A 23,802-nucleotide genomic window follows, 5' to 3' on the forward strand; every position below is an offset into this window, starting at 1 on the left:
AATTGTGTGCATGAATGTCATACATAGGAAAAGGGCAGGAAACATCAATATCTCGATTAAACTCCAGTGACACCGGCGAACTATTTACCCGGCACTCAGTGAGACTTAAATCAAGCAAACCAACATTTACATATGTCCCGCCTCTTCGGTCAACTCACCCAATGACGACAGCATTTCCCACTAGACTGGAGCTGCACCGTGGTCTAGAACGTGCTTGTAGTGTAGTGGTGGTAAACAAATGCTGACAAGAGGTAGGGGAGTAGTCGTCAAGTCAAAACATCCATGTAGCGAAATATATCCAGAAATTACTCTAGGTTGCACGCAGCTAGTTATTCTGACTTGAAATCTGTTTACATGCGCAAATTATTTATTGTGGGGATTCAAAATATTCAACTGAGCCTCGTCTGTCATTTATGTATTTTTATGCACATGCATTGCCTTTGATAAGCAGATATATGCTTGCTAGCATGTCAACGTGATCTTGAGGAACATCACTGAAGTCTTCTCCCATGGTGCTTGCAAGGTAAGTCGACTGTTTCATTCATTATTTTCTCTGCATACAAAATGAACGTTGCCTTTTTTATTTTACTAAGTTTTTATTTTTTTATTTTATTTTTTTATTTGGGGTAAATAAAATACATACATGGCACGTAAAATGCGTTTTTAAATACAGCAATTCTTGCATAATAAACAATCTGTCAAATACTGCAATGAATGACAGGATCGTTACTGTGATTGGAATGGATGGAAGCAGAAACCTATCCCCTTTGTCTACAAAGCTTTGTAGTTATTTTGGTCATGGCTTGGATTTTGTCATTTACTGCCAATTTTCCCTTTACCACAGGTGCAAAGAAATGGATGGCATCGGGAACACAATGCAAAAGGCTGCGGAGCTTGAACGCATGGCCGAGGTTCTCGTCACAGGAGAGCAGTTGAGGTAGGAGTGGCTGCCTCTCGCCCGAACGATCCTTCACTGTACCACTGCGGCTATTTAAACAAAGGCGTGCAAGCTACCATTCATCGCTGCACAAATACAGTACCATTGCGTAGCATTGTAATGACTTGCACACAAGACGATTATTTCAGCTATCAAAAGTTGCATAATGACAAACATTTTGTGTTGTTTTAATTCGAGAATCCCTGCAAGACAGCTGCTATTTGTGGAACAGTACAGTATATACAGTAGCCTTGCCCCCACAATAATACCAAGCACTTTTAGAAATATCAGTGTGGATGATGGCATGCCAGCCCAGGACACCATGTGAATAGTTATCCACTGCAGTGACATCGGCACTGCTGTTATTATCACCTGTCAGGAATTGGTTAAATTCCTGGGTGTTATTCTCAAGAGGTTTGTTATCACAATCACATCACATGAGCCACTATACTGATTGATCAGTTTAACTCAGTGTCTCCCTGACCCTTTGCAATCTCGATTAAACTTTGTCCCTCAGTAGTCATTGTCACTATTTGTCTGCCATAACTTGGGGTACAGTAGTCCCTTTTTGCATGTTTTCCACCCAAGGAAGAAAATATAGGCTCTGATGCATATTTGGTGGAAATGGATAAAGGGTGTCTAGATTGAATAAAATGTCCAGCGATATGTTTGAGCCATGCCACAGTCATTGTTGTCAAGCAGTGCTAGAATAATTGGTCACAGTGCACCTGTTTTCTTGTCATTAGGCCTAGTTGATTCCTGAACATATTGTGTTGCAGAATCAATTAATTTGCTTAAATTATAACTTGGGGTTCTTTAACCCTAGGTTTAGAGTGATAGTTTTGCACCTGGGGTTGTTTATGAATATGGAAGAAAATTAGATATAGGCTAGTAGATTCATGGCTTTTTGTCTTGTTTGCTTAGCTTACTTTTAAGAACGGGAGGGAATCTCAAGGTGTATGCTTTGATCATATTGTGAATATAACCTTGGGAGGTTTGAACTGAGCTTCCAAATGTGATCCTGGAGATGCTTGCCGGCAGCAGACCATTTTTAGTAATAGGTAAGAGAGAGAAACTTTTCATCCAGAGAGAGCTCCCTTTAAAATGGCTTACACAAGGGCTGTCTATTTACCTACAAAGCTTTTGAATACACAGACACTCTGGATACGTTTATCAGGTGGGTTATTATTTCAAGTAATGTTCAGAGTATAACCATAATAAGGTTAAATTATTATTCAGTTAAACTAGATTTAGTTCAGATAGTTAACCTTTAGTTTTGGCCATTCAGCAGACTCTCCTGCTTGATTTAGTTGCACTTTGCTTGCTTTCATCATATCAATACAGAAGGAAGAGCCAGAATACACAAGGAATCCAGACATATGCAAACAGTTCTTGTTTTATCTGTCTGCTGGGACATTTATTCATCTGCCCATTTACAACTTGGACACTCCTGCTTAGACCTGTCTAACTTGAAATTGACAGATTTCCCAACTTTAAATGAACAGATTCAAGGATTCTCAATGTAGGATGAAAACGGGAAACCATCTATTAACAAGAAAAGAAATGTATTCTACATATTATGTGTATCATGATTGAAGCATTGTATTATGGCTGCGTGACTGATAAGCCTATCATTTTTTAAACCACCCATGTGGAATATTTTGGTTATAGCTTCCCCTTGGAGACAACAAGTAAACCTAAACTAAAGAATGCGGTCGGTATGTTCAAAGCTTCTTCTTTTTTTCATTTTTTTTTGCTCCTCAGGCTCCGGCTCCATGAAGGAAAAGTCATCAAAGACCGGAGGCATCACTTGAGGACGTATCCAAACTGCTTTGTGGCCAAGGAGCTCATAGACTGGCTGATGGAGCACAAGGAGGCGTCCGACCGGGATACTGCCATCAAAATCATGCAGAAGCTTCTAGACCAGAGTATCATCCATCATGGTAGGCCTTCTCTCAGGAGCACTGATTGTCATGTTCATGAAACCAGTTTGAAACGACTTTTGCTTTGCGACATGATGCATTATCATGCTGGAAGTAGCCATTAGAAGATGGGTAAATTATGGCCATGAAGGGATGCACATGGTCAGCAACAATACTCAAATAGGTTGTGGCATTCAAGCGATGATTGATTGGTATTAACGGGCCCAAAGTGTGCCAAGAAAACATTCCCCACACCATTACACCAGCTCCACCATGAGAAGGTGTACAGGTGTTCCTAATAAAGTTCTCAATGAGTGTACATCTGAAATGTTATTTCTTTCTGAAAACATACTGTTCAGTGGTCTGTGTTTGCTCAGAAATGCTAAATAAACATGTATTGTTCCTCTTTTTGTGTTGCAGTTTGTGACGAGCACACAGAGTTCAAAGACTTGAAGCTTTTCTACCGCTTCCGTAAAGATGATGGGACTTTTCCACTGGACAATGAAGCCAAGGTTTTCATGAGAGGGCAAAGGATATATGAAAAGTATGGTTTTATTTGTTATATTCACTATGAGCTATAGGCTATTAGGCTATAGGTTCAGTGAATGAGGATTGCTTTTTGATTAACAAAAAAAGAGGAAAGAGCTTTTGACTCATTTCAGGAGTTGCAGACTCACTCTGTCAATCAAGATCTGTTCTTTATGACGTTATTTTGAGAGGGTGCAATATTTTTGCTTTTGTTTTTAACAGGTCTGCACATTGTGTTTTTCTAGGGCCGAAGTTAGTTAATTGTTTCCATAGAAACCCACTCCACAAGCAGATTTCAGTTGCTCTGCCAGCTGAATCCATTTAGCACTCTGCCTCGCCTGCAAGTCCCTGCTTATTAGAGACCCTCTAAAAACATCAGGGCACAAACATGTAAATGTAAAATTGTCCTGAGTCATAACATTCTTGTAGCATACTACAGTATAACACCATGCTATATGGTTTCCTTGATACTGTAGCTAATAACATAGGCCTATTTATTGTCTTTTATGATGCATACTTGATACCATTTCATTATATTTCCATCAAGTGTACTGTTATTGCAAGCCTGTAGCGTCTAGTGCCTCTCTCTAGTTGAATACTATTGGAAGCTCCTGCATTGGTTGAGCTTCCCCCCAGAGCTCTGCAAGCTCTTGCATAACAGGAAGACATTGTCCAAAGGGAGACATCTGTCGTTTGAAAGCCAGGCTGTATTTATGTAATCACCATGGTGGACACGTTTGTGCTTGTGGTTTGCATACATATTATGGCATGCACGCCTCATTCTTCACAGTCACCAGAGACCAAGAGGTTTCAGTCCCTATCACTGCATGGAAACCCTGTGACATTTGCATTGAGGAGGTATGGGCACACGGATGGCTCCAGCCTCACCATTGCAGGAAGAGAGGTTGCATTGTTTTGTCATCTGTTTCCAAGCAACAGGGATTAGTCAATGGGGACAATTACTGGGCAATGTTTTACCACCTTTTCAGTCTAACCATTGTCTTCCTGAACAGCATGATGGAAATCCTTTTAAAGCATTATTCATCCTGGGTATATTTACATTGGGCCTGTAGCTTTTTCGCAATGGTGAATGCGTCACAGAAACCACAAAGGCGGCTTCTCACAACGATGGTGGCCTGTTCTCAGGAAAGTTAATTGTGGCAAAGACTTCCTGTACAACATTATGCATAAGGTTTCCACGTGTCTTATTTAAAGACGAGGAATGTAAAGTATACAATGCATAGTTAACAATGCATAATTATCATTCCATATAATGAGACTCATTTCGCGTACAGCCCTACTTATCCCAGGGTGGTATGTACAGCACTGTATAGTACACAGCAGCCTCGTGACTAATTAATTTGTTATATATCATGGACGCAAGGGTCAGACTCTATAAACGTCTATTTATTGTTGATAAGAAATACAAATAATAGTTTTCTACAGAAATTTGTAAGGTTTGGCTTCTGTCTTCTATGAGCATGGGACAGTATTTAGTTTTTCCTTAACCATCATTCTATAGATACTGATTGATATATTCTGTGTTAATTAATCTTCGAAATAAAGTGTAAATCAGTGTATAGTAAAAAGATAAACAGCATTTGTTTTAGCAACAAGCAAGGTGTAAAAAAAAAAAAAAAAAAGCATAATCCAAGCATTACACAATAGTTATTGCTAATGGTGCTCATACAAACAGACTCTTCTACTAATATGAGGCAGGAATCTAAAGTAGGTCAGAGCAGTTTGCTTGTCCTAGTTAAGGTCATCATCAGTTAACATTTGATAGCTTGACTGCAAAACATATTTACTCATATTTACATCACAGAATGACCTACGTGAATCAGATGTGGACTTATCTTTCAGATGTGACTAGTTGACTGATAAGATTCTAATAGCACCGCAGAGAACTGCAAACATGTACTGTATCAGTGTAAAGTGGATACTTTAAAGAAAGAATGTCTGCCTGTAGTCACTACCATGGTGTGGGTGTCATTATAGCTTCTTTGCAAGCATTGACATGTAATATTTTTTTTATTATTTATACAGTGGCCTTTTTTTTGGATTTGACATGTACAGTCGTGTGCCAACAAAGGCATGTGTACTGTTTTGTGGAATTCCACCACTGTCCTCTTGTGATATCTTGTGTCATGAATACTCATTCAACATGGAGGTTTGGTTTTTGACCTTTTAATAATCCTCCTTTTCAAGAATAGCTTTGTGCCTAGAATGTAACAGGGTGTGTTAGCATCCAGCACCATTCAGATTTAAGTCAAGGCTTTATTTTGTTGTATCTCCTCAAGTCTATTATGTAGTGTGTGACTGGATTATTATTTTGTCACAATGTAATTTTGTAATATAAGGTGTTCTTCCTCAACAGGCTGATGAACACAGAGAACACCCTCATACAGATTCGGGAAGAAGAGGGCGGGACATTTGAACGGACGCTGGTGGCTTCAGAGTTTCTGGATTGGCTTTTGCAAGAGGGAGAGATGGCAACCAGGGGGGAAGCAGAGCAGCTTGGGCGGAGACTTCTGGAACACGGAATCATCCAACATGGTGAGAGACGGACGGATGGACGGGGGATTAAGGCTAGGCAGGACATGTTTTGTTTAGGATTTAGTCTACCCAAACTCCAGCATTTATAGTTTATTATATAGTTTATAATTTATTTATAATCAATTCTCCTCAGTTGTCTTTCACATTGCACATTGTGCAACATACACGTTATCGACGCCTCCCTTTTGCTGTTGCATCTCCATAGGTGTGTGCATACACACTGTATGCATGGCTGTATGTGATACTGTGGAGTTGCCAAGGATCCTTGTATGGCATGTCTGCCTGGTCCTTGCATCTGAGCCGGTGTACTGAGTGTTGGCTGGTGCCCAGTCCAAGCTCCCTTTTGACCTGCAGGTTGACCTGAGCTACATTACTCCTGGACTTGATTGCCCTGCCCTAGTGTTATAAGGCCAACCATGTCTCTCTGGCTCGACAGCCAAGATTCCACTACGGTGGCCTTCTAGACCAGATGAAGGACAGGAATGCGGAACAGCTATTAATTATATCATAATGCAATGTCCAGTCATGCTAACTCCTGAAGGCTTTAATGTTGCCTTCCTGGACCTGGGAGGACCAAATGTACTGTTGCACAGCCATGGTTATGGTGTCCCATTTTCTGGATATAATTATCGTCCATTTGAAGAAATGAGTTGCTTTACTGGACCGACTCTGAAAAAGAGAACGCTTTGAGTTCAAAAGGCAGAGGTATCTTTACATTTACATTTACATGATCTTACTTGCAGTGTAGTATAGGGAAGCAAGTGCATATCATTAACCACTTGGGATTTTTCATAGACCTTAACTGGCATGCCAGTGTTTCAACATTCACAGAACATTGAATTACTATGGTTATGTCATTATCGCCCAGTTTAATGAGAACCAATTACTGCACATTTATCTGTGAGAAACGCGTGCTGCCTCATGATCCTGAAATTGCATTTTAAGGACACGGGATCTCATATTTGACTTATGGCTAGGTAACACTACAATGTCTATTTCAGCCTGTTCTCCTCACATGACTTAAAGACCTTCCTGCTATCATACCATCATGAGATGTTGGACTCCCCTCAGAGAGGTCAGCTTTAACTGATGCCCTTCAGTTAGTACAATGAAAGGAACAACCTGTGGGACACTGGGACACACAGTGGTCCTCTGTGGCTCAGTTGGTAAAACATGGCGCTAACAATGCTTAGATTGTGGGTTTGATTCCCGCTGGGACCATAAATACTGAAAAATTTATGCACTCACTGCAATGTAAGTTGCTTATTATTATTATTATTATTATTATTATTATTATTATTATGTCCGTCTACTCGTTGACTCATTGAAATGCAAAACCTGAAGGGGTGAATGATATAACTAACCAACACAGAATGCAGATGGTTGCTGAGTCACTGGGGAGTTATGGAATTGTTGAGCTTTGCCAAGACATCCACAACTGGGGGAAACTGAGAGTGATGGTCAGCAACAGATGGACAGGTTCACTGGCCTTTTGCCTTGACGAAGCTGAACCTCTTACCTCTTGCATGGCCAGCAGTGCACACACACACACACACACACACACACACACACACACACACACACACACACACACCCTTCTCGTGGCACACATTACTGACCTACACTCTGTGCTCTCCCTGTACTCTACCCAGGCTGCTGGAACTGTGCTGCATTTGTGACAGAGACTAAAAATACTAGATGGAGTTATTTCTGTGCCAGTGAAACACCTCTTTCTGCATGATCTCCCCATCTTCTCTGTGAATAAATGCAGTGGCCGGGCCATCTGCCACAGGGATTACTGCCTGCCTGCCTCTCCTCTCCTCTCCCTGATTGTCTGTCTCCCCTCCACAGCTCTGCATCACAGAGCCACTAAATTATACAGCATCAAGCTGTGTCCAGGCACGGCTAGGTCATGGATACTACAGTTACATAGTCCTGCATTCTGCTTTCACAGTACTACAACAGGGAGAATGAACATCATTCCATTACATTCTTTATTCCACAAATACTCAGCTTCATATGAATAGTTAATGTCCTTGAGAGATGATTCCTACTTGTTCTTACTTGGTTGACAGAAACACTGCAGGATTGTATTCTCCCATTGTAAGTATTGTTCCAGAATGGACTTTACCATGAATAGGAATGGTTTTCTCTGAAACATTTTGACCAGAGCTAGTATGTGAATGTGAAGTCAGACGGAAGCATTTAACAATGCCAGTCTCTTTGCTCTCAGCTCATGCTCTTGTCCTGACTTGAAATTGACACTGATTCAGAGCATAATTAGTGGTAATTAAATCGCTGGCATGGAAAAGTAGATGAATCATTACGGAGATCCTCACAAGAGAATGTCCTTTTGAACTGGTGCGTAACAAAATATCTGCTGTGTGAATTCCACTCCCATAATAGGATGAAGAATGGGAAGTCCATGCACTGCTGTTGACCTTTTCATCAGTTTCTTAAGCAGTAATTAGACCACTTAAAAATCTGATCCTGTGGCTTGTCTTCTTGCTACAAAAAGGCCACACTATATTGATGTATACCTGTATCGCAACTCTGTAAATACTTTGGTAACAACAGTATATTAACTTGCTGTTACATAGTATATTAGTAATTGCTTTGTAATTGTACAGTACATATAGTACAGTCTATTTTTAGGGCATTTCTGCTGTATTGGGATAGAGACAGTAGAGATTGACAGGAAGGATGCGTGAGAGAGAGGAAGGATGACATGCAAGATATGTTGAGGGTCGGAATCGAACCAGGAACCTTGCGATGATGTGGTATGCACATTAGTGTGCTACGCCACAAAGCGGCCCATAGTACAGGACTTTAACATGAACCAAAATATCCACCACTTTCCTCTCTCACTGGAATGCCCTTCCCGCTTGTAGAAGATACCAGATCAAACCCTCCATCTGTTCCCAGTGTGCTGGGCCTGGTAGTGCCAAGCATGCAGTGTTTTTGTTGTGCTCTTCCCGGGCACTGTTCTGTTGTCTGCCTGGCTGTGTGAAAGTGTGAAAGCACAGGACAACAATGGGCCTGACCTGGCCTGTGAGCAGGCAGGGCTCCAGAGAGACATTGCATCACAGCTGGGCAGAGAGAGAGCCTGCCTGTCACCCCCACGCCTGTGTGCCTGCCTGCATTCCTCCACTGTCCCAGGCAGGGGCCATGCGCATGTGCGTGCGCGCGCGCGCGCACACACACACACACACACACACACACACACACACACACACACACACACACACACACACACACACAGTGCATTCAATGGCTCAACTGTAGAATAATACCTGTCATGCCTGGATGGATCCACATTGATATCTGCATTCCTTGATGATAGACTTTGGTTAAAAGCTGTTGTTTGATCCTTATGGATGACAATGGTGTCCAAGGACCCATTGATTAACCATGACACTGTTACAGTGGACTCTGTATTGATTATGTTTATGAGATGATTATTTGTATAAAGTCCTTAAGATGATGATGACTTACTCATTGTCCTAATGAATGAGATATTTGTGATTGTATGATGGCTTATGTAAGTAGGTATATTTTTATTCACTCATGGCCTTTAGTCATTTAGTCAGAGTTAATTGATGTCGTTCAAGGGATTTTTGCAGTACAGGCATTCAGAGCCACCACCAGTGAGTGTCGGCCAAATGTGGATCCAGCCTAAGAGGATTAACTGATTACTGGCACAGAGGCGTTGGGGGCAGATTTAATGCCTCCTGATTGGAACGATTTAAGAGTCAAGAATTTGATGCTGAACTCAAATACCATTGTGACCAGGCAGCATTTTTAGGTGTTTTATTATGCTCAATCAAGTCTCAATCTGTGTCGCAAACTTTAACAATGTCACTACTTCTAGGGACACGACTTGAAAATAGTCCCTGTCTGTGGGGGGGGGGGAAAAAAAAGAAAAGAAAATGTTGACATGGTGTAATGTTTTCTATCCTAACAAATACTTGTTTTGTGTTTCTTACTGACAGTGACCAACAAGCATCACTTCGTGGACGGAGGGCTGCTGTATCAGTTCAGGTTGAACTTCCGCCGGCGGCGACGTCTGATTGAGCTTCTGAATGAGCGTTGTCGCACCATCCCAGAGAGTCACGACAGCCCCTTCTGCCTCCGCAAGCAGAACCCAGAGGGAGGCAACACCAGCTTCCTCTCAGGTAACCTCTCCCCGTCCATCGTCACAGGCCATCAGCATAAGTACTGAAATGAGAAGATACAGTTGTTGTCAGCTCAATTGGCAACCTTGTCAGTTACATCTGCCAAAGTCCCTTAAGAGGTGGTACACAAAGCAATTATTCCAAATCATAGCAGACAAGTTAGAAGGGACTCTTCCAAGGACGAGAAAGTGATGCTAGTACTTCTAAGCTTATCATTCCAGTTAGCTCTATCTGTTTTGGTCTGTCTTGTCCAACTCTTGTCGTCCAGACTCACTCTCCCAGTGAAGAATGTAACTGATGCAGTATGTAGGGGGTTACCTGCAAACATGTGCTATTGAATGGTTGTGCATCGCTGTGTTGTGAAATTTGCACTTTAATATGACATATCCATGTTTATTTTTTTCTGTTGCTAAGCAGAGGTGCTGTGTAGAGTACTGATGCATCTTACATGATTACATAATTCACCAGACTTTGCCCATTGGCTACCACTGTGCTGCCAATCCAGTGGTGTATGAATTGCTTTATTGAGGCAATACAGAGTATCTGAAAAGGGTGCCTTCATGTTCAACTGATTAGATACATCTCGGTCATGGAGTGCATTTTGTCCTTTTCCAAGTAACAAAATTACTCACGACTGAAGTAATACTGCTTTTAGACTGTGTCTCCACTGGAAAGGAGGCGTCCAATGAATTCACATTAGGAGGAAAAAGGATCTCGGCTACCCGGCAGTCTCTCATAATTGGAAATGGGTTCTTGTGTCTGGTCATATCTAGGCAACAGTATGGACCAGCCTATCTGTCTGTTAGCAAGGTCTGTGATGTTTGCTTTTAGACCAAGGCCAACGTTTACATTGGCACACAGCTCACGGCCAGGATGACTTTGTCCTACTTAAAAGAACAAAAGTACGTCAGTGTTGTGTGTTAATCTGTCCATCTCGTACTGTAAGTGCGGTGCTGATAAGTCTCAGGTACATTTTATTTGTTTATTGGTCTTCAAGCTAGCATGTATTCATGCAACTGTTATACCCATTCCATACTAAAGTTGCACAAGAAAATAAATACGTAATGCTTCCAATTCTGTAGATTTAGGCTGTTTGTATTACCTAGGTTTAGGTTTAAAGCTCGCCATTGTTTTTAATATGGTAGTGACTGTGTTCAGCTCTGCCGTCAACCTCCTCCATTGCTCCCTGACTAGAGACCATATGTGCCTCTCTAAATAAACTACAGCCTGATGAGCTGCTTGCCCACTGCCAATGGATCTGGTTCAAAATGAGAATGACTGAAGTATTGCCATGCTCTTGTTTTACCTCTGCCAATTAGTCTGTTGGCACTGGGCAGGAAAAGGGATGTTTCCTGTTTTTTAGAGGTACTTTGTCACGTAAAACGACTCTGAATGAAGGCATAATTGGCGGTAATGGAGAATGCGTTGTATTGGATTTTGATTGTGTGGTTTGTCCGTAGTGACCACATCAAGGGTAAGGATAGTTATGTCTCCTCTGTTTTTCTCTCTCTCATTATGCATTTACATTTACTCTCTCTCTCTTATATTATGCATTTATGCATTTACATTTACTCAATCTCTCTCTCTCTCTTTCTCTCTCTCTCTCTCTCTCTCTCTCTCTCTCTCTCTCTCTCTCTCTCTCTCTCTCTCTCTCTCTCTCTCTCTCTCTCAGTGAGCCCCACTAAGGAGATAAAGATGGCGGTGGGGGTGCGTCGGAGTAGCATGAGCAGCAGCTGTGGCAGCAGCGGGTACTACAGCAGCAGCCCCACCCTCAGCAGCAGCCCCCCGGTGCTCTGCAACCCAAAGTCAGGTAAGGTAACGTCTTCATCTTCCACCCGAGCGCCCCTCTGACTCTCTCACATAACCGGCTATTGCTTCACAGCTTACTGGAGGGCTGATAATAACTGCATAAAGGATATCCTTGACCTTAAGCAGTATGTCCACTCTGTTCCTGAGTGGAGTGTCCCATCCCCCCACCCTTGGATAGCTGTGTTGTAATGGACCCCAGGAGATGTTGTTGTATGTGTGCTGACCAGGGGAAGTGTGAGCTTGAATCTGCGAAGCATGAGGGCACGTATCGTTCAGGGTCATGTGTCATGCACTGTAACATGATTACATGAGTAAGTGAACTGCCGTGCATACAGTGCATACTAGTGCCTGAAGAAATGCAGTCAGTAGAGGGAGGCTGTTTAGAATCTGTGCTATGACTCTTTGTCTTGTGTCCTGTGGTTCAGTGTGTTCCTCATTCTGACACACCAAGGCTCTTGCATATGCCCTGATTCTATTCAGCACTGCCTATTCCAGTAAACACAAGGAGGCAGTTTGATTCTCACGTTGTGTGTGGGAGAGGTGGAGATCGATCGCCTTGTTGAAGTTGGTTTCTCGAGTTTCTACGGAAGTGAGTAGGCTGCTGAAATCTCTATGGAGTAATCGGGTGATGAACTGACCTCCTTTGCGCTATTTGGCAAGGCTTGCTGATAATGGCTCTGTTAGGATATTTAAGGGAATCCAAGGGGGAGTCCAGTTTGGGAGATATGTCAGCTCGTTTGCTTTTCCCTGTAAACTCTCCTGCAAAATCCTGTTGCAAGAAGTTGTTTCTATGTCTGGAGTGAGTAAGCCCTCAATACATACCAGTCACTCACCCTCCCTTCAATACATACCAGTCACTCACCCTCCCTTCAATACATACCAGTCACTCACCCTCCCTTCAATACATACCAGTCCCTCACCCTCCCTTCACAGCCATAAAAGCGTGCATGTTCCATCATCCCACCTTCTGACACCTTTTTTTCCCATGTGATGGATTTATAGCCATTTATTAGTTGAGTAGTAACAAAGTAGTGTTAGTATAGTGAAGTACTATATATAATATACAAGGAAGTACTACTATATCCTGGTTGCTAGGGGAAGAATGCTATTACTCTAACATGGCAACTTATTTGTGAAATAATTCAAATGATGGGAATTGTTTTATTTATGCTTCTAAGCTGTCTAAACAAAGTCCTTGACCGATCCTCAACTGAACCCTCACCTAAAGCGAGGCTTGAGAAAGAGAACTTGGGTGGGGGTGGGGGGGGGGGGGGTGGTGTGGTGTGGTATGCTGAACTCTGTGACCCAATAAGGGTTGGTGTTGCCGTGCCTGGAGCTGGGGGGAGTAGCCGTGAGTTGGCAGGGACATCCGGCACGGCACAGCACAGCCACAGGCCCTGGGGACAGACAGGGATCCACGCCAGCAGGGCAGGCTGCTGCACTCCTATGGACAGAGGAACTGTTTATACTGTTCACACAGCACAGCCCCCCACTGTGACCAATCACAGAATTCAGCACCATGGCAATAGAGCGGAGGTCTCAACTATGACAAGAATGAAGGACTTGTGCTGCCATAAAAAGACTCACTCCGTTACAGCATTACACAGACTAGTTTGCCCAAGACACATGAACAATTGTTCATATACCGCACTGGTATTCACAACTGAGACATGTTTGTCATATCGCACATCTACACTTTTCTACTGGTCACAGAGAGAGGAGGTGCCCAGTGGTCTTCTGAAGAGGGGCTTTAAATAGTCAAAAGAGGGGGAGAGGAGCAGGAGGCCCCGTTTGATTGATCTAGGAATAGAAAGGAAATCTTTGGATATGTTCTTCTAAATAGATGAGAAGCTTTTGAAAACATCTGATCCAAAGAGTATTGAGTCAATAGAAGCTGGACTTGGTTTCTTGCACAAGACTTCTGACAAGAATTTGTATTATTCCTCAGCTGTAGTTTAACCAAAGTGCCATATTTAGGAAATATATTTGGGTGATTCACAACAGACAATTGCATTGTCACAATTTAAAACAAATATGCATATAACATCCTGATTCCTCAGTACAAAGTTGTATAACAATAATATTAGTCTATTGTGGTCATTTGCAACTGTTAACATCACCCATTTCAGGTCATATTCTATTGTATGGTCCATAATTAATGAAAATCCAGAATCCATCCCATCTATTTATTTGCAGAGGTCCAATCAAAGCTGTAATCTATCGGTGGGATGATTTGATGGTGATTCTAGGGTGCTTACGTGAGGACAGTGCCCTCCACATAGATCAAGAGGATAACCCTGTCTGTCTCTATGATGAGATTTGAATGGAGGGATAATGTCTGATTGGTGAGAGGCTTAGCCTGTGAATTCCATTAGTAGTGGTGGTCGGACCCATGAGATGAAGGCTTGTCCCAGATCAGATTAGTTCTGCAGTGCGAGGCCCTAACTTTATTACATCTCATTGGATGCCACCTTGCTGTCCAGTTAAGTGGCAATTTAGATCTCTGTCCAGCAGCCTGTGGGAAGACACATGAGCAGGGGCTAACTGAGGTTAAAGGGTGAATATCTCTATATATTTCGAAGTGGACCCATTGGTGAGGATGGTGTAGCAGAAAACTTTAAAAAGTCCATAGATTGGCATACCCATGCTCATGTCAATAATGCTTATTTTGGCTTGGAAAACGTTGTTTGGATTATCAGGATACAAATGCATTGTTCTGTTTGCTGTCCTGCTGGTGCTCCTCCTGTCTATAGAAGCTCAAGGTTACATCCCAATGTTGTTGACTCTGACAAGCAGACATGCTGAATAGTTAAAAGTCAGCTTGAGGTAACGGTCTTCCTGGAGGCCCTGTCATGTGTGCGCTGCACGCTCACTCTTTAACTCCTAACAACACTGCCGGTGTTGTCAAGGACAAACTGATAAGACTAGAAGCCCTGCTGTTGAAGGGCAAATGTAGCTGTAGCTGTATACACATCGTGACAGTGACAGTGTGACTCTGTTGGGCCTACAGTTCTGAAGAGACAAGTGAGTCCCGAGGAGCTGCAGACCCCAGGAGGCCCCTACATAAAGAAGACATTCACAGTAGGTCCTTCTTCCTGGACCAGCCCAGGCTGACAAAGAGCGCTTTAACACGGACATGCACACACATGCACATCATCCGCACACACATTCATAGCGCTGTTATCTGAGTATTGCATACCCACATACTACACGCACTGTGCAAAACGACACTCCCTGCTTGACCTGATACGCAGGGTCATTTCACAGATTACTATCCCTCTCCTTGTTAGGAAATTTGCTGTGCACTAGGGAATCAGTATGAATAGAGAATAGATACTACAGTTATGTTTAGATGGGGAGAGGTGATCACTGATAATCACATCAAAACAGCACACTGGATTGGCTCAGCGTACTGTAGATGACCCTCTTGGTTTAGAATGCATGTCATCGTAGTACCCTGATGAGGGAGAGATCTGATACGAACGTAACAGCACACAAAGCTAAACACAAACTCTTGTTTACTTTAGCCAGCACAAACATAACAGACACAACTGACCTAACAACACACACTCATGAGGCCATCGTTTGCAGTACATGGAAAGCATACACATCTGATGTTCACATTCAGACTCTGGTGTGTGACACATCACTTGCACTGTGAAATACTAACCGCTAACACTGTGTGTTTACGTCCTCAGATTGTGGGGGATGCAGTTGGCTGGGGTTTCGTGGTAAGGGGGAGTAAGCCCTGCCACATCCAGGCTGTGGACCCCAGCGGCCCTGCAGCTGCAGCTGGAATGAAGGTATGCATGCCGCATGGCACTCTGGGAGTGGAGAGCACTGACCTAAACCACAGTGCGGGGGGAGGGGGAGTGGAGGTACGGAGGTGGGAGCTAAAGGGAAGGAGCCAAAGCAAAATGAACTTTGGTTTTAAAAAAGGGAAGCTGTAAGATATATGGATATGAATATGTATCACCATGTTTCACTTCTGTCTTTTGCTGATTGTTTTCTTCCATGTTGTATCAGTAAAACAACATGCTGTGTTTCACATTCCCTGAGCTGTCCATTAGATCCTGTTGTTAAGTTAAACTGTATTCAGCAGAGTTTAATGAGTTCCTAGACTGTGAGCAAGCAAAGCAGAGGGTAGATGTGTCACATTTACTGTACTGATTAAACATGTTCAGTGTAGGCCACGCTATATGGGTGTTTTTCCATTGCTGAGCTAGTGGATCTGCTGGTAAAATGTGCCAGTCTTCTCCCGTCTGTCAGACCACTGATGCTAGTGCTGTTGCTGAGCTGTACGCCTTCGATGGGCATTTCACTGGAGGGAAATAATGGATCCATCCAGTTATGCAAATGTAAAATGCTTCCCTCTTACATCGCTTTTAATGCTGCTTATGTAAGCCTGCAATGTTGGTCAAACTGAGGCTTTCTGCCTTTTCTTCTGTGGTAAAGCATGCGTTGCTATTTAAAGACCCGGTCACTCAAATCAATCACATTCTATTTCATCTGCTATTGGCTATGTGCTCTGCATTTCACTAAAAGCATTGGACCTTTATGAGAAAGTATTTCATAGAACTTCATGTTCTCCTCCCCGACTAGGCATAACAGTAAAGGAGAATGGGTGTGGAGCAAAGTGTTGAAATCATGACTCAAGGTTTATGCTCATTTTCTTTTCTTAGCTTTCACACATGATTTCAAAAGTCTAAAATGGCTCCAGGAAGTCTATCACCTGTATTATAAGATGGGTTATACCTTTTTAAGGAACCAGTGTCCTGTAAAGTCACCTACAAACACTCATATTCCGCCATCAAAGCAGTTCAGCTTTGACCTCACGGAGGACATAATGACTGCATGAAAGTTGAATGCTTCCAAATGTTGCTGTGATGTCACCAGTGTAGCCATTTATAATATGAATGAGACAGGATATGTAATCAGAGTCTTTGTCATGGAAACTACACAGTACACAGCAGGGTGAGTCTGTAGAGGCTCAGAGGGACATTTAGTTAAACAGATACAGCACAGAGGGAGATAAATCTGTGTTTATGATGTTAAACCACACCCCGAGGAACATCAAACATTTATGACTTCAGAGTTAATGTGGCCACCGAGTCGAGACAATTTCTTTTCACTTTCTCTTTTTTCTTCACATTTATAAGTAGCCTAATTTCTCATTGTCCCTCTGGAGTTATTCATAGAAAAGTAGACTTGTAGTGGTCATAAACTTGAATGAATGAATGAATGAATGAATGATATACCTCTTGCAGTTAAATAGCTAGCTTTATTTGATTCTCTGCAGTTGAAGATATGTCATGCGTTTTGGGCATGGCCTGGCCATGAAACGATTAACAAGATATTTTTCTTGGAAATCCTCAACTGTGCCTTTTGTCGTCTTCTTTTTTTTCTGAGAAGTATTAACTCTCTCTGTGACTGGGGCCCTAGGTTACAGTTGGACTTCAGCCAAGACAAATAGGGTTTTGATGTAATTGCAGTGAGGGTCTGGAATTCCTTCACTGCATGAGATTAGGGTAAAGTTAACTCATTTGCCTTCCATGTGGTGAAGAAAGGGCGGGGGTAAAGTGGAGTATGGTAAACCAGGGCAATAACCATGTCGCAACAGTAATAAAACAGGACCAACATGCTTGTTTTCACTAACACTGTTACTGTGTCACGCCAGGTAAGACTGACAAGCGTGTTTCTGACTTAGAGAACTAACTCTCTGTTCCTCCCTTCTAGGTTTGCCAGTTTGTGGTTTCTGTAAATGGGCTGAATGTCTTGTCCCTGGACTACAGGACCGTCAGCAACCTCATCTTGACTGGCCCAAGAACCGTCGTCATGGAAGTCATGGAGGAAGCAGATTACTGAGGTGGTCTCATGTATAGGGGGGGGTGGAGAAGAAGACCACCCAAAAGACACACTCAGGCCCTGCCACCATCTTTCCACCAGGACACTGCCACCTACTGGGCATCTAGAGAATGGACATCGCTTAGACATCAGAGGATATTCTGATAACAGAGTGGACTGTCCCTGCACTGTTTCTCAGTGCATCTTATCTGCTGTGTTTCTGTACATATTGATAATACCCATCTATGAAGCACCAGGACTTGGGATTGAGAGGTTGTTTCTCTCAGAGAATAGGACTTGGTGAAGTTGGAGGCCTGAGGTAGAGTAATGCCTTAATTTCCCCTCGGGGATCAATAAAGTACCTATCTATCTATCTATCTAGAGGCCGCCCTATCATACAGAAGTATAGTGACTGTTAAAAACCTGGTGTGCCAAATGAACACACAATGCCAAACTTATCCAAAGGTTCTTTGGCACCCAACACCAATCTTTTTGCACTGCATAGATGGCAAACATTATAAGGGGAAGAATGATAATTGTGCATCTGGCAGTAGTAAAACTAGGGTTTTTTCATTTTAATCTTGGTTACAGTGCAAGCCTCTTTGTCAATTAAGGGTATTTTCACACTTGGTCCCTTTCAGCCAATTTTGTGAACTCAGGGTCACCCAAATTTTCATGCATATGTTAATGCTCCAAATGAACTCAGACCCCTCTGAAATGAACCGAACTGAGACGGTCTGAGGTGGTCTGAGTTAGGTTCACTTTAGGTTTGCTCTTTTGGGGTGCAATGTAAGCGCAAAGCACTCCCAGTCCACTTATCATGGGAGAGCCAAGAGAGCCAGCATAGAGTGTGATAATGGAACTTATGATGCTCTATGCTGACTCTCCTGGCTCTCTGGGCTGCCGTATATGTCACATGCTCAATCAGTGTACAATTACCGAAGATGCAAAGCAGTTAATTGGCCCGAGTTCAAATGAAAGATAGCACTGTGAAAGCTACATGAATTGAGACCTCATCACTGCTGAAATGGACCATCAAGAGAACTGAGTCCTCATTCAAACAGAAGGGCAGTGTGAATACTAAAATCACTGAGTTCTTTTACTTTTATTAACCTCTCGGTTTACTTTAAAAGGACTGACTTTGGTAATTTTAAAGAGGACTACATGTGAAAATACCCAAAGTGTTTTTACCTAGTGCAATTTATGCTGCATTCAAACTCCTCGGAATTTACAACTTGGAAACCTGTGTTAGAACTAGAAATCTGAGTTTCTCAGTTGGAGTTTCCCAATAGGGAGCCCTACCTAAAATCATAAGCTAAATGAAGTCTGAGTTTTAGAATTTCTGAGGAGTGCAAGAACGCAGCATAAGACACAGTAGTTAGTTTGGTCATTTTAATTTGGTAATCATTTACTTGAATGTTCCATCATAGGCCTGTGTATCACGCTCATGCGCATGGCTTCATGCATATTATACTGTATATCCTTTCTTATGCCAGCTAATGACAACTCTATTATGACACAAACCATGATTTACATTGATATAGATGATAGTGTACTTACCTACCTAAGCAACAGTTTGTGTCATGACAGTGTTGTGTCAAGACAGTTATCATTTTGAAGGTTTTGGCCATTAGGTTTTGACATCCTAGATTAAGATCATAAGTGTCGTTTAGGCCTATGACGGAACCCTGACCTGTTACCCTAGTGTTATTGAGTGTGTGGATGTCATATATAGTCCTCAGCTTTCAAGGGTGGCATGTAACATCCTGGAAGTGGCCTGTGAATATATTAAAACCAATATTTTAGAGAAGATCTATGGATTTAGAGTAACTAAGGCACTTAGAAAATACTATTCAGAACAGTTCTTTTGTTTTCTGGTTAAAACTTCAGAACGTCTTGAATGTTATTGAGATGTCACTGTATTTATCATTTTGTTACCTTAAATTGTGAAAATCAACCCCCATATTTTCTCTTAGATCCAATCTGTTTTAGAAGATATAGGATTATTTTTGGTAGCTGTGCATTTATAGTAAAACTATGATCGCATAAGGAAAAGCAATCTAGTACAGTTGTCTACTGTAACATTTAAACAGCATCTACAATATCTTTAGGTAACAGTGTATCAGTGTCAACTGTGTGGTCATGATATACCTAGGATGAAGTAGCCTAGAACAAGATAAGCATCATTAGATAAAATAAGAAAAGCAGGAAAGCCTGTGTACACGCGTATTCAAGTGTGTCTTCATGATCCATTGTTTTTGACCACTGTCATTCTTGAGATCACCGTCTTGTTTGTTTGGACAATAACAACAAATGTCTTATTTGACATATATTGTTGCCATCTCTTTATAATGTTCTAAATGTGTAAAGCAGTGAAATGCATGATTCAAGAAAATATATACATCTATGTATAGTGTTTGCTTACAATCAGAGTTTTTCTCAGTCGAGGACTGATAAGATGTCAGTGATGTGCTCTAACTAAGCATATTACCAGGCATCAGAGATTGGTGAATGATTGCATGAGGTTTTATTGTACGTTACTCATTTCTAATCATCCACTCACTTTCACTTGTTTGGCATACAGTATTGTTCTTAAATGCAAGGCAATTCATGTGTGTGAATTTGTAAAGGGTTTTCAGAATACTGCTATGAATCATTTGAATAGTTCTTAAACTGTTTTTCTGTGAAAAGAAAAGGTTCCAGAGTTGATGAACCGGCCAAGTTAATGATGGTTCTTTTGAGTTTACTGTGCCATGTGCAACTACATGTATAAGCTTGAAACATTTGCCTTAATACCTTTAATTTTGCTGCTAATATTCACAGTTTGGTGTCATCTGACATTCTCTTTTATCCACAAGAATCAATGCTATGCTCTTCATGATCTATTTTACTAACTTGGTGCTCATTTTCTGTAGTGATCATCTTTTTCTTGACAATCGGTGTCTCTCTATACACAAGATGAATAGCACATTGGCGGTACAGCTACAATCTGCTACATACACATTCACCACATCTCAGAAGACTTTACTTATTATAATGACATTTTGATAAATGTGTTTTTCAGTTATACCAATCAGTCCGCTCATTCAAAGGGATTAATCTAATGTAATTTCATGAGCCCAGATATATGTGTATAGCACTTAAAGCTACATTTTTTTAAGAATTGTGTGAATGAGTGAATGTCTGGACAGAGAGAATAAGCTCATGGTACCACATCTGTATTTTGCAATGCAGCTAAAGTAATTCATGTCAGATGTAAGTTCACATGTATTTAATAAAAATACTGATTTGGTTCAAAACTGTTGTTGTTTTCTTTCAAATGGATCTATCTATTTTTATGATATTCAAAATAACCCAAAGCAAGATGGGTTGATATATGGCGCATAATTCCTGTCAGTTTTATCTTTATAATTATGTATTTGTGATATCCTCCTAATCTTATCATTTGTGCTATGACAATTGTAACTGGTAAATGTACTTATGATGCCCCCTGCTGGTCATACACTTGCACTTAATTTTGAGGAGGGAAGGATAGAAATTAATGTTATTTTTGCCTACCAATAACCAGGCTCACAAAAAGGGGGCAGTGTTACACTATACTTGGTCAGATTTTCAGTGCACTTTGTCCTGTCCCCAGTTATATCCTCTAATTCGGTGGTTTAGTGCGAGCAATTGTGTAACAAACTCAAAATTAAATAAACATATTGTATCTTATTTGTCACTTAAATTACCACTGCCAGGTTCTATTTTGATATTGCATTGCAATCCAATACACGGGTACAAAAAGGGGTCATATCAAAAATCAGGGGTGGGGTTGCTTGAAAACCATGTGAGTGAATTGCAGGGATACACACACGTACCAGTGTGTTCCACCGAGTGAGGCCTACAGGACTTTAATTCACACACTCTGCTCCAGGTCTTGTTACCTTGGCAAAGCTGCTGGAACAGCTTTACAGGGAATTTGATTTGGCCCTATGGACTTGTTTCCCAGAGGAGTTATTTCCTAGGCTAAAATTCCAGTCCTTCTCCACATTTTGTTGTAAGGTAAGGTAAGGCGTAAGAGAGATATACACTACTGGCACACATTACTGCCGCTGCCTGTCTGTCTTATTCCATTGTTGGCCAGAACGACCACACACCATTGTCATCTAGCAGCAGGCTACAATCAGTGGGACTCCCAATACTGCTGCTAAATGGCAGACAAGACCATGTAGCCAGAGCCCCTTATTGCTGCTAAAGCAACAGTCTACTGCCCCCTCCTTGGATGAGTGACAGGTGATGGATGAGCTTTATCAGATGAGAGCATCTCTACCATCCATCGGTCCTGCTTCTTGTCCCCAAGCTGACAGATATATAAGCCAGAAAATTAGAGTATCTTTACGAGACACCAGAATGCTGGGTAGTTGGAGGGAACAGTTCCTCCAAATGACAGCACTAATGCCAAAAATATGAATTCTAACAGCTGGAAAAATATCCATTATGGACCCCAGCTAGCTTGTAAAGTCAAATAAGAAATCCCTTGAATATTCAGGAGACAGTGTCCTATCTTGATGACGTTTTTGGAATCATAAATTCATTGTACATTGCATATTATTGCCATGCAATATATTTTAGTAGAGGGAGTTGGCAAACATTGTTGATGTTTTTGGAGGGATTTGGTGTTTTACAAGTGAAATATGGTCTGTCCACTCTAGCCCACAACCAGTAATAAAATGCAAGGTTTATGAAGAAAAAAAGTGTTAGAATCAATAATCATCTAAACATTATAAAAACAACTGATTCAAATATAGTCAAAAAGTGAATCCCATGATAGAACAGAATTTTGGGGGTCAGAATCTTCCTCTGTGGAAGTAAATGGGTAGAAATGTGTTAGGCCTGGGGGAGAACGACCCTAACCAGCTCCTGTCATGACCATGACCTTTGTCTGGGCTGGAAATCTCATGATGGCAGGATTTCAAAAGCTGCATTTTCAACCACTAAGTCTTCCTGTTGTAACACATTCATACTCAACCCCTATAGGAGATCTATATTTGTGGACTAGGGTGTGGCTGGCCCCCAGGTCTTGAGATAAACCTTTCTATAAGCATACAGACAGGAAACCCACGTCTCTGTGTCAGTTATTCTAACAAAGAGGTGTATTCATGAAGCAAAAGCTGCCTCAGTGTTTGTTTGGTTTGTGTCTGTATAGTGTACGCAGAAAGTTCACACAGAGTAAAACACAAAGAAGTCACACTACTTGAACACTGCAGATAATTACAAGATGTAGGCAAATATTAGGGCTGTAGTGGAGTAAAGTGACCATACCCACTGATTAGCCTAGAATCCATTGTCATTACCTAGCTTGTCATTTGGGCATAAACTGTTCAGAGTGTGAGAGAGGCCAAGCCATGGAAACGGAGAACGGAAACAGGTGTCACTTGACTTGACCAAACTGTATGTAGAGATCAGTGGAGGCTGGTGGTGGTAGAAATCGGAGGACGGGCTCATTGTAATGCATGGATGGAATGAGGAATGATACCGTGCATTACAATGAGCCTCTCCTCCGATTTCTACCTCCACCAGCCTCCCCTGGTAAAGATTATCTAATAAATCCAGTTACCATGTAATTAAGACAGCATCCTATGAAAATTGGTGAAAAGGTTAACAAAATCATTAACTTTTAAATTCAGCAGACTATACCAGAGTGGCTTGTAAACCAAACTAAAAGAGCAAATAGTTGGTTCCTTATGAACATGGAAGTTTAACTTCATATACAGCTTTTTAGAACATGGTGCAACTTATCCCAAAATAATTCCTGAAGTTATGAAGCCAAGAAGTTATGAAGCCAAGGTCAAGAGGCGGACATACTGTAGGCATACCAGTGGGAATCAGTGTGATACCTGAACTCCTGGGACTCCATTGATCCCCAGTGAGGAACATTGTGACATTGTAATCTGACAGTAAGACTGTCAGGAATCTTGGAGCGAGCAAGGTGCACAAGATGAATCAGAGCTGGTATACTGGTGAAACACTCATTGTCATATGTTTACCA

General features: G+C 41.7%; 1 protein-coding gene across 1 annotated transcript; it reads left to right on the forward strand.

Annotated features, from left to right (window-relative positions):
* The first annotated feature begins 202 nt into the window (after positions 1–202).
* On the forward strand, positions 203–21,064 carry deptor (DEP domain containing MTOR-interacting protein). Its single transcript, XM_083679556.1, has 11 exons — positions 203–251; positions 449–523; positions 845–937; positions 2,702–2,880; positions 3,280–3,403; positions 5,765–5,943; positions 9,936–10,118; positions 11,791–11,928; positions 14,938–15,008; positions 15,626–15,730; positions 17,664–21,064. Exons 2-11 carry the CDS (start codon positions 510–512, stop codon positions 17,790–17,792), a joined length of 1,215 nt encoding a protein of 404 aa, XP_083535682.1. The 5' UTR covers positions 203–251; positions 449–509; the 3' UTR covers positions 17,793–21,064.
* The last annotated feature ends 2,738 nt before the right edge of the window (positions 21,065–23,802 follow it).

This window comes from Argentina silus (genome assembly GCF_951799395.1).
Source record: "Argentina silus genome assembly, chromosome: 10".
Taxonomy (NCBI): Eukaryota; Metazoa; Chordata; class Actinopteri; order Argentiniformes; family Argentinidae; genus Argentina; species Argentina silus.